Source organism: Pogoniulus pusillus, chromosome 27, assembly GCF_015220805.1.
Source record: "Pogoniulus pusillus isolate bPogPus1 chromosome 27, bPogPus1.pri, whole genome shotgun sequence".
NCBI classification, from domain to species: Eukaryota; Metazoa; Chordata; class Aves; order Piciformes; family Lybiidae; genus Pogoniulus; species Pogoniulus pusillus.
In genome coordinates, this window is record NC_087290.1 from 3671235 (window position 1) to 3687287 (window position 16053).

At 51.9% G+C, this 16053-nt stretch overlaps 1 protein-coding gene across 4 annotated transcripts in view; it reads right to left on the reverse strand.

The window, feature by feature from the left end:
- MTMR4 (myotubularin related protein 4) overlaps nucleotides 1–16053 on the reverse strand; it is a 75254-nt gene that overhangs the window by 22350 nt on the left and 36851 nt on the right. For all 4 annotated transcript variants that reach the window (XM_064165996.1, XM_064165999.1, XM_064165995.1 and 1 more), the window contains 5 exons: nucleotides 14661–14750; nucleotides 11071–11187; nucleotides 9360–9442; nucleotides 7733–7899; nucleotides 5227–5323 (listed from right to left, as the gene is read on the reverse strand). In XM_064165996.1, the coding sequence (XP_064022066.1) occupies nucleotides 5227–5323; nucleotides 7733–7899; nucleotides 9360–9442; nucleotides 11071–11187; nucleotides 14661–14750 (554 nt within the window). The remainder of the gene's footprint in view (nucleotides 1–5226; nucleotides 5324–7732; nucleotides 7900–9359; nucleotides 9443–11070; nucleotides 11188–14660; nucleotides 14751–16053) is intronic.

Here is a 16053-nt window from a genome sequence, read left to right on the forward strand (position 1 = left end):
GAGACAGGGAATGGGAGAGAGTACAATGGAGGCTACAGAGATGCTGAGAGGCCTGGAGCATCTGTGAGGTGGAAAGGGGGAGAAAAGAGCTGGGGCTGTTGAGCCTGAAGAGAAGGTTGAGAGGGGATCAATGCTCAGTGAGAGCTAAAGGGTGGGGGGCAAGAGGATGAGGCCAGGCTCTTGTCAGTGGTGCCCAGGGCCAGGACAAGGGGCAGTGGGCACAAACTGCAACCCAGGAGGTTTCATCTGAGCAGGAGGGGAAATGACTTTGGTGTGAGGGTGCTGGAGCCATGGAACAGGCTGCCCAGAGAGGTTGTGGCATCTTCTCTGGAGAGTTTCCAAACTCACCTACCTGGGCACTGTGATCCCAGGCAAGCTGCTATAGGTGACCCTGCTACAGCAGGGAGGGTTGGGCTGGATGATCTCCAGGGCTCCCTTCCAACCCCCACCATACTGAAGACCACAGCAGCAGAGTCAGAACTATTTGTGTTGATGTTCTGTAGAAGAATCTACAGGAGCTTCCAGACATAACCCTACAATGCACGAGAAGAGATCAGGTGGAGACTTCTGCAGGGCAAGTTTTAGAGCAACCTGCTCAGGAGGAGGAGAAAGCAAGCAGCAGGACTAGATAAATGCTCCACACTTCTCCAGCAACCCCACCACACCCCAAGTGGATGATTAATGGAGATGTGTAAGCTATTGCTTACCTTGGCTGGGCAACAGAGGAATGAGAGGTGGCAAACAGGGTGTCAGGTTTGTAAAGAAGGGCTCTGGGGCCAATGTGGGAAACCACTGGGTCCTGACTGCTGCACAAAGCAATGAGCTGTGGTGGTGTGAGGGTAAACATGGGGCACTTGGGAAGAGTCAACATGGCTTTGTGGAGGGAGGTGCTGGAGCATCAGCCACCTGGAGCACGCTGGAAACACCACAGGAGGAGGAGATACAGCTCAGGGGGCTGGCTGGGAAGGGATCTTCAGAAAGGGTTCATTTTCAGCTGTGCTGTGGTGCTTTTGGTTTGCAGTGGGGGAGGGTGGCTTGTTGGGGTTTTGGCTGGCTTGAGGGGCCAGGAGGAAGAGGGGGAAGGGCCAAGAGGAAAAGAACTTCAGTGATCATTTTTCACAGCAAAGGGAGCCCTAAAGGATCTGTGCTTGTCCCTGTGTTGTGCCACATGGGTTTGTGCCACATGGAAAAGAGATGAACAGGAATGTGGGTTGTGGAGGGGTGGCCTGAAGCACCCTTGGGACCACAGTGGCCCAGAGGATGAGCTGCTTTTGAACCTGTGAGGCTGGATCCCAGAAAACTGTCTGGGAAAAGGACCACACACACAGACAAGGACCTTCTTGCCATGAAGGTAGTAAGCAGTCCCTAGAGAGATCCTCAAAGCCATGAAGCTTACTGCTAAGGGTCTTTGCAGACTTATTAACCACACACCCACATGGCAGAACCAGGGCAGAACACTTCTTATGACTTCCCCACTCCAAGAGGAGGATGGTTGTAGAAGTTGTAGAGGATAGTAACAAACCAAGGCAAAGCAGGAATCAGGAGCTCTCCCAGAAAGGCACAGGAAACATCAGCTCTCTGCAGCAGGAACACACAACCCCTCACAAAATCAGAAACAAACCCCTACCTGGGAAAAGGTCAAAGCTGAGAAGGACATGGAACTGCTGGAGAGAGTCCAGAGGAGGCCACAAAGTGATCAGAGGGCTGGAGAACCTCTCCTACAGGGAGAGGCTGGAAGAGCTGGGGTTGTTTAGCCTGGAGAAGGCTCCAGGGAGACCTTAGAGCAGCCTTCCAGTACCTGAAAGGGGCTACAGGAGAGCTGAAGAGGGACTTTTCAGCAGGGCTTGTGGTGATAGGACAAAGGACAGTGGTTTGAAACTCGAGTAGGAGAGATTGAGGTTGGACATTAGGAGGAAGTTCTTTATAATGAGGGCAGTGAAATACTTAAGAGGTTGCCCAGAGGTGTAGTGGAGGCCTCATCCCTGGAGACATTCAAGGTCAGGCTTAGTGGGGCCCTGATGTAGTTGGAGATGTCCTGCTCACTGCAGGGGGAACAAGATGACCTTCCAGGGTCCCTTCCTACCCAATGCATTGTGTAAGCCTATGAAAGTGAGCATGGACACTGAAGCAGAGGTGACTGCTCCTCCAGGCTGACAGGGAACAGCTCCAGTCTCAGGCAGCTTGGGGAGTGCAGGATGTATGCATCCCTCTGGGTGTAGAGATGAGAGCCCTGCAGAGATCATGGACTAGCTTTGCTATCAGTGTGTGCTGGAAGAGCAGACTTCTGTGAGGCCCAAGGAGTGGTTCTGATATGCTTGCATTGCTCTCATTTTATGATGCTGTCACCAGGAAGAAGGTAATAGTTTCCAGATAAGAACATCTCAGACCAGACTTGAAAGACACTGAACAAAGCCATTACCTTGGAGTATCCTGGCTCTAACAACACTGCTTTGCCAGTGCTGGGAAATAAAAGATAAAAGACCTATAAACAGTTAAAGAGTAACCTGATTCCTGCAAATAGAGGCAGGTGGGAAGGATCAAAAGCCAAGGCAGGATTTAAAGACACACTCCCCAAAGCGGCGAGGGAGAACAGGTTTCTGAGTTGCACAAGTCAAATTACACCACCTTTGAGATCTGAGAGTCTGCAGGAAGCTGTGAGCTGTGCCAGGATGGCCAGGTAAGAAACTCAGCAGTTGGAGGAAAGCTCAACAAGGCCTGCAGCCAGCTCGCTGAGGTTTGCTTCAAGTTCATTCTTCCTTGGTTGGGTTGGAAATGCAAACATCTGCCTTTAGAGGAGCTGGCTGACTGCTGTGTGCTGGCTGGCAAGTCAACCACAGATGGTAAGGCTTTCTGAAGCATTCAAAGGGAACTACAGCCTAAAGTCTAGCCCAACTGCTCTCCAACACATGTAAAAGGCTCTATCTAGGGCTGCACACTTTAAAAGTCAGCAGTTCAGGAAAACAAGTTTCATTTGACACCCTTGGAGAAGCTGAAAATGCCAAAAGTCATGCTAAAAGCCCAAGAGCAACCATGTGGTCAGTGTGGCCAAGCAGAAACTGTAATTCAACCCCCAAATGTAGTGCTTGCTGCTTGGAATCTTGAGGGAGAGAGAAGACAACAGGCAGCAAAGTGCCAAACTCCCCAGGCCAGTATGCCCAGGACTTCTCATGGCCTCCACCAGGGACTGGTGACCTGGCACTGTGCAGTCTGTAGGTAATGGGGATGCCTCTGCTGGCTGAGACATAAACACTGATGGATGCCAGTTGCTTGAAGAAAAGGATTAGAGAATGCAGAAATGAAAACCTCTGTCAAAGCTTAATCAAATCCTGTTGGCTTAATGCCAACCACTGCAGCAGCTCTTCTCCAACAGCTCCTGTGCTCTCCTCCAGGAGTAGAAGACAGGCTGGAATCCTTGACATGCTGGTGGGAAGGACCTTCTAGAGATTTCCACCCCATCTGGGGATCCCCTCCAACACCTGAAATGCTGTTAATTATGGAGAACCCACACCTCTCTGGCAATCTGCCTGGGAAAGGAGTTTCCTTCTTTCCCATGTCCAGTGTGAACATCCCAAGCTGCAGCCTGTGGCTGCTGCCTCTTGTTCAGTCACCTGCCATCAGCACACAGAATGCTAAGGATTGAAGTGTCCTCTGGAGATCATCCATCCCAAACCCCATGCAGGTCCAGGTGGGTTCTGAATGTCTTCAGAGATGGGGACTCCACCACCTCTCTGGGCAGCCTGTTCCAGTGCTCCACCATCCTCAGAGTAAAGAAGTTCCCTCTCATGATGGAGCTTCTTATGTCCAAGCTTGGGTCTTCACAGAATCATAGAATCAAGCAGGCTGGAAGAGACCTCCAAGCTGATCCAGTCCTACCTAGCACCCAGCCCTGGCCAATCAACCAGACCATGGCACTAAGTGCCTCACCCAGGCTTTGCCTGAACACCTCCAGGGACAGCAACTCCAATCACTCTCTTTGGCAACAACTTCCTCCTAACATCCAGCCTGAACCTGCCCTGGCACAGCTTGAGACTGTGTCCCCTTGTTCTGTTGCTGCTTGCCTGGGAGAGAATCCCAAACTCACCTGGCTGCAGCCTCCCTTCAGGTAGTTGTAGACAGCAATGAGCTCTGCCCTGAGCCTCCTCTGCTGTAGACTGCACACCCCCAGCTCCCTCAGCCTCTCCTCACAGGGTTTGTGTTCCAAGTCTCTCACCAGCTTCGTTGCCCTTCTCTGGACACTTTCCAGTATCTCAACCTCTCTCTTGAGTTGAGGAGCCCAGAACTGCACACAGGACTCAAGGTGTGGCCTGACCAGCATTGAGTACAGGGGAATAACCTCCCTGGTCCTACTGCCACACTGTTCATGATACAGGCCAGGATGCCATTGGCTCTCTTGGCCACCTGGGCACACTGCTGGCTCATGTTACCTCATGTCCTGTCACTGGGTGCCATTAATACAACCCTGGCCCCATTCTCCTGACACCCACCATTGATCATCACTGGTAAGATCCCCTTCAGTCTGCTCCTCTTCAGGCTAAAAAGTCCCAAGTCCCTCAGCCTACCATCATAAGAGATGTTCCAGTCCCCTCATCATCTTCATAGCTCTGAGCCTTCTCAATCAGTTCTCTGTTCTTGAACTAGGGAGCTGAGAAGTGAACACTGTCAGCAGAGTTTCACTCCATCACTTCCCTAAATGCCTTTCCAACAGCTGTATGTTGCAGCAGATCATCACTCCTTAGCATCCCTGCACCAGATCAAACAAGGCTCACTCATTCCCTAGACTTCTGAGCATCCTGACAGCTCTCCACTCCCACTCCTTCAGAGCTGAACAGCTGCACAACTCTGAAAACTTCGTGGTTTACATTTCAAACAGGACAAAGCATTTCAGAGAAGGACTGACCAAAAAAGCAACTCCACAATGAATGGCTCCTGCAATACTCCCAAATGTCATCAAGGATAAATGATGGCCACCACCTTACAAACTACCAGAGTCAGCATTTACAGCTGTTGCTAGCTCTGATGTTTGAGCTGTGCTCCTTCTCCACTTCCACAATGTGAGGGATGGAAACAAAGGGGATGTGGCTCATACGCTGAGCTGTCTGAGGAGTAGCAAGGCGAGCAAAGAGGATTAGCTGAAGTCTGAGTCACCCACTGCTCTGCACAGGGACTGTGAAGGAAAGAAGGCAAGAGAAGAGGAGAACAGGGAGAGTCTGGTGGTGAAAGACTCACTTGTAATTGTTGTTGATGTCAGAGACACGCCAGACGTTCTGCAAGTCAAAGCCCATCCTCACCAGCTCCATCTCAAATCGGTATTTCACGTGGTCTCCTGGAGGAACAGAGCAGAGAGCATTGCTGATAGCTAGGCAGAACTGAGGGCACCTGACCATGTGAGTGGCAGCTCCACAACTAGCAGAGGCTGGAGAGAAACCACAGCACATCTGGATGGCAGGCAACTTGCTTCAGAAGCCAAAAAACCTTGTCCCTCACGGGGGCTCCTCAGCTTGTTTTGTCAAGTCACCTCTCAGCCTTGAGAGCAGCAGGGGAAAAGTCTTCTCACATCAGTGTGGGAGTGGGGAGGTTAATTTAAACCACTCTTGCCCTTCTGGCAGAGCTGGATTCAAAAGTGGACATCAGGAACCCCATGGCAGGGGAGAACTGAGCAGACAAGCCCAAGCAGCTCCCTCATCCAGACTGCTCTCAGAGGCTGACCCAGGGTTTGTCTCTTATGTTTTAGCCTCGCCTTACAAATCCTGGGTGTCTTTGTTCCTCCAGTGTCAAAGCTGGCTAACAAATAAATACTGCAAAGCTCTCCACCTCATTCATAACCTGCAGCAACAGTTTCCACACCTAAGTTTATTTATACTGGAGAACAACACTTTCTCTACAGGAAAAGACAAATCTCTTCCAGCTCCTTGTGCCTGGGGCACAGTGAGAACATCAAGTTTACCTTTCCTCTACCAGCTTCTCTCTAGCATCTCTTTCAGCTACACTAACCAACCCCCATCCCTCCAACCAGGCTGGATGAGGCCTTGAGCAACCTGGTCTAGTGGAAGTTATCCCTGCCTATGGCAGGAAGGTTGGAACTAGAAGATCTTTAAAGTCCCTTCCAATCCAAACCATTCTCTGATCCCAACCTGTGCGGGAAGTTTCATTCATAGAATCATAGAATCAGGCAGGTTGGAAGAGAGCTCCAAGCTCAGCCAGCCCAACCTAGCACCCAGCCCTGCCCAATCAATCAGACCATGGCACTAAGTGCCCCAGCCAGGCTTGGCTTCAACACCTCCAGGGATGGCGACTCCACCACCTCCCTGGGCAGCCCATTCCAATGCCAATCACTCTCTCTGGCAGGAACTTCCTCCTAACATCCAGCCTAGACCTGCCCTGGCACAACTTGAGACTTTGTCATCTTGTTCTCCTGTTGGTTGCCTGGCAGAAGAGTCCAACCCTACTTGGCTGCAGCCTCTCTTCAGGTAGTTGTAGACAGCAATTCAGCAGTAGCAGCAGCAGCAATTCAGGCTACTGCTTCCCTCTATCAGCAGATTTCTAAGCCCAAAGCCAGGATTGCTACTCATTTTAATCCCCTTTTATTCTTGATGAAGCTGCCTAAAGACAAAGCAACTTCAAGTGAACTTTGTGTTGCCAGATGGAAACTCCAAGTCCACACGAGGGCACCACCAGATCTCTGCTTTTCTCTATGGATTCAGCTATTGGATTTGTGCCAGCATTAGGAGGAGCCAGACAGCTCCACAGACCCGATCACAGGAATGTCAAAGCATTTCTGAGTGCCAGTGAAGAGATTCAGCAGAACTCTTATCGATTCTGCTCAAATCTGATGATGTTTAGTGTTCCTATCAGGATGACAGAGCTGAAGCAGTCCCTGGATAGTGAAGTATGGGATGTTTTCCTCACTCACAAGGAGAAAGAAGAAAAGCTGCTTCTCATGGAATGGCTTGAGTTGAAAGGGACCTTACAGATCATCCAGTTCCAAGCCCCCTGCCATGGGCAGGGACACTCCTCACTAGATAAGGTTGCTCAAGGCCTCATCCAGCCTGTTCTTAAACACTTCCAGGGATAAGATGTCCACAATTGCTCTGAGTTGCCTGTTCCAGTGTCTCACCAGCCTCAGAGTAAAGAGCTTCTTCCTAATGTCCAACCTAAACCTACCCTGCTCTAGTTTCAAAACATTGCCCTCAGCCTGTCACTTCCAGCCTTTGCCAAAAGTCCCTTCCCCAGCTCTCCTGCAACTCTTTTCAGGTACTGGAAGGCTGCTCTAAGGTCTCCCTAGACCCTTCTCTTATCCAGACTCAGCAGCCTCAACTTCCTTAGTCTGTTCCCACAGGGGAGGTGCTTCAGCTCTCTGATCATCTTTGTGGCTTCATTTGGACCCTCTCCAACAGATCTATGTCCTTGTGCTGGGGGCTCCAGAGCTGGATGCAGTACCCCAGCTGGGGTCTCACAGGAGCAGAGTAGAGGGGAAGAATCACCTTTGTCTTGCTGACCATGTCCTCACTGTGCTTGCTACTGTTACTCCTTTCAGTGTGCTTGCTATCCAGCTGCCTCTGGCCATCAGCTGGATCTCTAAGCAGGTACAGGATGCTCCTCAGCAAGATGAACGTGGGCTATGACTAAGCAGAGCTTAAGACACAGCCAGACATCAGGGCATGAACAACACTCCCAACTGCAGTGCAGTGCTCCTAGACAGGAGAGCAGGAAGGAGACAGGGCTAGGAGCTTACCTGGACGGCAGAGATGTGCATGTTGGTCCTCCTCATCAACACAGACTCCTAAGCACCACGCATGGTAGGCAAATGCAAAGAGGTCCTCAGGCTTGGCAGGACGGGCAATGGCTCTGTTTAGCCTCTTCAGCCACTCCTGGCACTGCTTGAAGGTGGAAAAATGGCACCTGCCAACCCAAATGCAAATCATCCTCAGGGAGCCAGCCAGACGAGAGACACAGGCAGGGAGCACTGCTCCACTTACCCAGGAAAAGGAAGGAAGCACCAAGGCTTAGTGATCTTGGCCATGAGCAGCAACATAGGAGCACAGAGAGACCCACCACAGCTCTCAGGGCCTCTGGACTGCAGTGGCACCTACCCACCACAGCTCTCAGGGCCTCTGGACTGCAGTGGCACCTACCCACCACAGCTCTCAGGGCCTCCAGGCCGCAGTGGCACCTACCCACCAGGGCTCTCAGGGCCTCCAGGCTGCAGTGGCACCTACCCACCAGAGCTCACAGGGCCTCCAGGCTGCAGTGGTACCTACTCACCAGAGCTCTCAGGCCATCTGGGCAGCAGTGGCACCTACCCACCAGAGCTCTCAGGGCTTCCAGGCTGCAGTGGCACCTACCCACCAGAGCTCTCAGGCCATCTGGGCCACAGTGGCACCTACCCACCAGAGCTCTCGGGGCCTCCAGGCCGCAGTGGCACCTACCCACCAGAGCTCTCAGGGCTTCCAGGCCGCAGTGGCACCTACCCACCAGAGCTCTCAGGCCATCTGGGCTGCAGTGGCACCTACCCACCAGAGCTCTCAGGTCATCTGGGCCGCAGTGGCACCTACCCACCAGAGCTCTCAGGCCATCTGGGCTGCAGTGGCACCTACCCACCAGAGCTCTCAGGGCTTCTGGGCTGCAGTGGCACCTACCCACCAGAGCATTCAGGGCCTCTGGGCTGCAGTGGCACCTACCCACCACAGCTCTCAGGGCCTCTGGGCTGCAGTGGCACTTACCCACCACAGCTCTCAGGGCCTCTGGGCTGCAGTGGCACCTACCCACCAGAGCATTCAGGGCCTCTGGGCTGCAGTGGCACCTACCCACCATAGCTCTCAAGGCCTCCAGGCTGCAGTGGCACCTACCCACCACAGCTCTCAGGGCCTCTGGGGTGCAGTGGCACCTACCCACCAGAGCTCTCAGGGCTTCTGGGCTGCAGTGGCACCTACCCACCAGAGCATTCAGGGCCTCTGGGCTGCAGTGGCACCTACCCACCACAGCTCTCAGGGCCTCTGGGCTGCAGTGGCACTTACCCACCACAGCTCTCAGGGCCTCTGGGCTGCAGTGGCACCTACCCACCAGAGCATTCAGGGCCTCTGGGCTGCAGTGGCACCTACCCACCAGAGCTCTCAAGGCCTCCAGGCTGCAGTGGCACCTACCCACCACAGCTCTCAGGGCCTCTGGGGTGCAGTGGCACCTACCCACCAGAGCTCTCAGGGCCTCTGGGGTGCAGTGGCACCTACCCACCACAGCTCTCAGGTCATCTGGGCTGCAGTGCCACCTACCCACCAGAGCTCTCAGGTCATCTGGGCCACAATGGCACCTACCCACCATGGCTCTCAGGCCATCTGGGCAGAGCAGAGCAATAAATCAGGTACCTGATCACTTTGGAGTCCTTGCAGACGATGTGCAGCTGGAACATATCCCGACACTCCACACTCTCCATCATCCTCAAAGGCACCTGTGAGGCCAGATGTAGGGCATGACAGGAGGCAGCAGATCACGCAGCAGACAGAGCAGCCTTGCCTGCAGGCCTGTCACGCAGTCACGGCTCCAGCAGCAGCCATCAGCTGCTCCTTCAAAACCCACTCCGAGCTTTCTGAAGCTTCATGACTCAGCACAGAGCCACCATTGCTATTTGGATTGCTATTTCTGTTCAGACCCTGGGTAGTCTCCCACCTGGGGCCAGCTCCTGACTAACTCACACGCAGACGAGCACAGGCACCCGAGACAAACAAGAGCTGCAGGAAAAGATGGCGAGTCAAGGGAGACAGGGGGAAAAAGCCTCAGGCTCCCACTGTCACTCTCAGCTGCTGATCTCCATAGAAACAGTAAGGTTGAAATAGACTTCTGGAATTATCAGGCTCAACCTTCTACTCAACAAACACCTCCATGACCACTGAACCACATCCTGAAGTGCCGTGCCCATGTGTTTTCTGAATGCCTCTCCAGGGATGGTGACTCCACCACCTCCCTGGGCAGCCTGTTCCAATGCTTGACCACTCTTGCAGTGAAGAAATTTTTCCTAATGTTCAGCCTAAACCTCCCCTGGAGCTGCCTGAGGCCATTTCCTCTTGTCCTGTCATTAGTTACTTGTGAGAGAAGGCCAACACCACCCTGACTCCAACCTCTTTCATGTAGCTGTAAGAGCAATAAGGTCTTGTACTAGTTTGAAGCTAGCTAGAATGTTCTGGTGAGAAGAATTAGATCACAGGCTGTGAAAAAAAGGAAAACAAGGGTGATGTTTACTTCCCTCATAGGCTTGCTGAGATGTAGAAGGACAAGAACCCAAACATTGGTAAGGTACTACTTCTTGGGGCATTGCCTGAGCTGCATTTCTCTCTGTAGCCTCTCTGCCATATCTCTGATTAATCCACTTTGCTTCCTAACCCCCTGGCCAAACCTCCATTCTTCCTTGGGACTGGGGTAAGGTTGAGAGGGAGGTGGGGAGAAGGAGGAAGGGCAGTTGGGAGCCTCTCCTGGGGACTCAGGTTTCTGGGAGGGCTCCTGTGTTTCTGTATTACCTTTTACCTTGTATATTTCTGTCTATGCTGTAAATATCTGCTTGTATATTGTGCCAGCTGTAAATGTAAGCTTCACTCAAATTTCCAGAGCCAGCTGAGTCTAGTCTGGGTGATTTCCAAAGTGTGGGGGGGCAGGGAACACCCAAACCATCACAGGTCTTCTCTCAACCTCCTCTTCTTCAGGCTAAACAACTTCTGCTCCCTCAGTCTCTCCTCAGAAGCCTTGCTCTGCAAACCCTTCACGCCAGTTTTGTTGCCCTGCTTCTCCAAGTAAAGGTCTTATTAAAAATGGCCTGCAAGAGATCTTAACAAGTCTTAAGGCAGCCAAATTGGATTGGGTTTTCCTTCCAAGGCAAGCTGTAATTATTGTCCAAAGGAAAAGCCCATCCACGCACCAAAATACCACAGCAAAGCAGCAACGGCATGAGCAGCGGTAACTAGCAACAGCAGCAGGCTTGGCAACCAAGAGGCACAGCTCCCACAGCACAGAGGTGGCTGATGTGCCCCCCAGAACAGTGTGAGGGAGGAAGGCTGAGACAGCAGCAGCAAGCAGAGCCAGACTTACATTGATGACTGAATCCTTGAACTTGATATGAAGCCGGTAGTTGGAGATGGCAATCACAGCATCGTTCGCGTGGCCAAGGTACTCCACTCCCTCGCCCTGCAACACAGTGAATGGGACCTGGAAGGGAGACATCACTAATTCAGGAGACATGCAGGGTACTTTGCACACCATAAACACCAAGAGCCACTCTTCTGACTGCCTCTGCAGTGCATCTCCTTGGGGAAAGCACTGACAGCAACATGCTCTCTGGGCACTGAGAGCACTGCTGCTCACTGCCCACCCCCAGGAGATGGAGCTTGCCCAGGGATGCTTCAGGAGCCACCAAGCACCTCCTGATGCAGAATTACTTGCTAAAACACAGTTGTGACTACAAATGTTGTGCAAACTAGGTGTGGCCATCTGGCAAGGAGGGTGTTCTGTGGGGGCAAAGGGATTTACAGTCTCTGCTGTTTCAATGGCCATACACAGCCCTGGCACAAGTGGTAAAACAAAGGATACAACCTGAGACGTGAGCTGGGGAGTGCTCTGCACAGCTTCAGGCAGAGCCCAAAGCAGCTGCAGTCCTGTGCCTCAAGACAAGAGTCACATACACACACCTGCTGTGTCACTTAAAAGAAGGGGGCTCTTAGCAGCACTGGTACCAGTCCAGGTAAGTAAATGGATCAAAATGTTGCCCACATTCTGCCAGCAAAGCTCTGAGGGAAGCTGTCTGTAGTTATTTGTGTGACTGAGGAACCTTCATTCAAGTGCAGCAATGCCAAGAGCAAGGTCCTGCACTCAGGTCAGGGCAATCTAAAGCACAAATAGAGGCTGGGTAGAGAATGGATGGAGAGTGGCCCTGTAGAGAAGGACTTGAGAATGCAAAGCTGGAGGTGAGATGGCCAGCTCAGAGTCAGCCTCACCCTGGGCTGATCCCCAGCAGTGTGGGCAGCAGGGGCAAGGAGGGGATTCTGCCCCTCTGCTGTGCTCTGCTAAGACCTCCTCTGCAGTGATGGGGCCAATGCTGGAGTGCTCAGCAGAGCACAGACAGGGACCTGTTGAAGCAGGCCAGAGGAGGCCACAGTAACACTGGCAGGGCTGGAAGGGCTCTGTTGATAGGCCTGGCTGAGAGAGTTGGGGGTGTTCAACCTGGAGAAGAGAAGGCTCTAAGAAACCTTCTGGTAGCCTTTCAGGGCTCAAAGGGGCTGAGAAGAAAACTGGGGACAGACTTTAAAGCAGGGCCTGTTGTGACAGGACAAGGGGTGATGGTTTGAACTGAAAAGAGGGAAATTCAGACTGTCTATATGAAAGAAATTCCTTCACTTGGAAGGTGGTGAGACACTGGACCAGGCTGCCATCCCTCTAAGTGTTCAAAGTCAGGCTGGAGAGGGCCTTGAGCAACCTGGTCTAGTGGGAGGTGTCTACCCACGGCAGGAAGGTTGGACTGAAAGATCTTTAAGGTTCCTTTCCAACACAACCATTCTGTGTTTAAAGTTACCTGCATTAGATTTTTGTTTAAAATAGTAATTAAAGACAATCAAGTTTCTTTTTTCTTTTACCCCTATCAGCTCAGACATGTCACAGCTATTTTTAAAACAGGGGATCCTGGCAGGTGGCCAAGTTTGACTCTGCCTAAAATTCCCCAAGGCCCTTTTTCCTTTGCTCCTCCCCAGAGTGCCACCTACACCAGGCAATGTTGGCAACCACTTATGCAAAACAATGTCACGAAGATTTGCCATTTCAGCCAGAGCCTTTACTTGCCAGACAGGGCAACTGATGAAACATTTCTTGACACTAATTGCTACAGATCAAACCTTCTTTCTGAGCTGTTTCCCTGGCTTGGTTATATGCTGCCTAAAAAGAAAAATGAAACATGATTTTCCTGGCTTGCAGATTCCCTTTGCAAGTGGCAATGACACAAACTTCTGCCTTCTTAAGTTAGTTGGACAAAAATAACTGCCTTAGACTGGCATCTGTCTGAGTAGTCTTAAAGCAATGTTCATTGTTTGACACCAAGAGAACATAAACTGCAGAAATACAGAGAATATCAATGCAGGCTTGCCAGAGCTGTTTATAGTTGGAATGTGCTGCTTCTGCTTACGTGGCTCTTTCACACAGCAACAGAAGGGAGAGGGATTAGAAACGGGAGGGTAAAACTGCAGGAACTGACAGAGGGGAATCCTGGAATGAAATGACAGGTGCCTGGATCCAGCCTCTTATCAGTCTGGTGGTGTCCTTTTAGACTTTAAGAGAATAACAATTGACTGAACCTAAGTTACCCTTTGGGAGAGGTGAACTTTGCAAGCCTCCACGCACAAGGCTAAAGCAGCTTCTGCTTTTCTGCAGGTAGCCTCAGCTCAGAGTTGTCTCAGTGGTTTCGCCTCCTGCAGGCTGCAGACCTGCAGCCTTGACCCTGTACAATTCCACAGCCCACGTTTGCTCCTCTGACTCAATCCTCTTGTGGCTACATTTGAGTCCTTGCTTTAATCAGCACCGGGAGGTTGTCATAGAACAGAATCATAGAAGAATTAAGGTTGGAGAAGACCTCAAAGATCAGTGTCCAGCCATCACTGCATGGTTCTGAGAGACAGTGATTGCTGTGTTCAGTCGAATGCCACCTTCCAGTTCAGACTCTGCCACCACCCTTAATGAATCAATTCATGTCAGAGTGCAACACATATATATGCATTTAAACTATTTTTGGTGACTTCATGAAGCTCATTCAGCTGGGCTCTGAACAGGTACTTTTTTTAGGAATGGAAAGAGATGCAATTCCCTGCAGGCTGCTCACCATGAAGGTCTCTGCAGATCTGCCCTGGCAGCAGGGCTGTGATAACCTGTGTGGAAAGCTGAAGGTCCCTTGGGGAAGGCAGGTGAGAACTGGAAGGATGCAAAGGCCTTTTCCAGCTGTCAGAGCAAACATAGAAGGTGAGCCTGGCTCCAGACATAGGAGGAGCATGAGCACTGGGATAAAGTGGCAATGGACTATCTTAAGAGAGCAACAAATACCCAGAGGCTTCACTCTCACTGCTCAGAACACTGCCCATGCTGCAGTATCCAGGGCTCTTTCAAGGGCCTTCTGCAGCAGGACACTGGCACCATATGAAGGTTTCTTTCCAATAGCTCTGCAGCAGGAAAATGCCAGGAGCAGCATGTGCTGGGGCCAGATCAGCCATTGCAATGGCTCAGGATGGCTACACAGAGCATAGCCTGGCCCTGACATCTGGCCTGTCCCAGGAGCATCGACCTGCAAGCAGTGCTAGCAGGCAGTGCCACGGCTCCACGGCGCCAGCTCAGCCAGAGCACAGGGAATGCCCAGACCAGCAACTCTGTGTTGCATCATGCTCCAGTCGTGTTTCCAAGCAGCAGATGCAGTGCTGCACGAATCACAGAGGCTTGGCAGGGCTGAGGGAGGCAGGGCCAGGGCACAGACCTGCTGTCAGCAGCCTCTCCACACATGGAAGGCCTCACCAGGCTGAATGCCACCTACAGCAGCAGCCAGCCACAGCCTCCAAAGCATGACCTGTGCTGGAGAACTGCTCTCAGGTTTTGTGCTGCCAGAGTCAAGCCTGCTGCAGCTCAAAGATGTCTCGGGTTTCTTCCTTCCTTACCTGCAGTGACTCTTCCTCCTTCACAAGCTCTTTCGGGGGGAACAAGTCCTTGGCCTGGATGTACTCCAAACTGGGAGGGCCTTCCTCGCCCTGCATTGCAAACAAAACACACATTGAGACAGGCCCCAGCCAACACGTGGTACACAAGGCCAAAAGTCAAAGCTGATGGATGTTCCTGGTGCCCTAAGGCCTTCAGGATCCCCTGAATCTGTGCATGGAAACACCTGTTCTGCCTCCACGCCCCTCTCTGAACTGCGAGACCCCAGCAGTTCCTCTGGCTGCTGCAGAACACCCACAGCACAGAGAAGGACTGAAGCAGGTCTCCAAGTCCCATCTCATCCCAACATGTGGTATTTGGAAAGCCAAGCAGATACACCCTGACCATGCACAGGATGTTGGGATGTGACAGCACTTTGTCATGGCAAGCCTTACCCCACTGCCTTCGCTATGGCACCGCAGCAGAAACACCACAACACAGGGTTCCATCTACAGTCCAGCTTCGACCTACTCTCCCTCCTCTTATGCTCAGAAGGACTCTTTGGCACTTTTCAAAGAAAGCTGGAAAGAGACTGAAGCTTTTTGAGGAATGTCTAAGCGTGCAAGGTAACCATGTGACAACAGCATTCCAGTGCACCCAGTTCAAGGCACGGGTTATTGACTGGTGATGGCACCCAAGCAGGGACTTCCTTCATCCCCAGAGCAGCTGAACATGTCTAACCTGCCCAGATGGACAGCCCAGGGAGGCCTCAGAGAAGTGGTGCAAGAGGACACATGCAGCCTGGACATGCCACTCTTGGAAAAATGGGGAAAGTGTCTCAGTTTGGGACCTGTGAATCTTCAGTCACTCACTGAATCTCAGTCCCAGTTTTCACCAACGCTCACAGCAGACTCTCTCACACCACCACCCCAACAAGCAGCATCTGGACACTCAGCTGAGAATATCTACTGCTGGGAGCCTGGGATGGTGTTAACTCCTCATGTACTTGGTATGGGACTGTTCTCTTCAGCATCCTTCTTGCTCTTTACCTCCTCAAGGCTCAGCAATTGTTAGGAAATACTCTGCTCTGAAAACACAAAATTCTATTTCATATGAATCATCTTTCTAGGTAAGTAGCCCGAGTCAGAACCCTAAATCTTGGTCTGAACAAAGAAAAGCACAACCTACTTGGCTTGGCTGTGTTTAAAACGAAGCTCAATTCCCACTCAAGTCTCAGTACCCTCAGGTACACCCCAGTCTGAAGAACCCCTTGGATCTCAGACTAGAGCAGCTAGACCCTACAGAGCTCACCTCCCCCCCAGGTCCAGAGGTGCCTGCAGCTAGCACAGAACTCAGCATCAACCCCAGCTGGGGCACTGCCCTCCCCCACCCACTCACCAGGTCCCTGCATGAAGC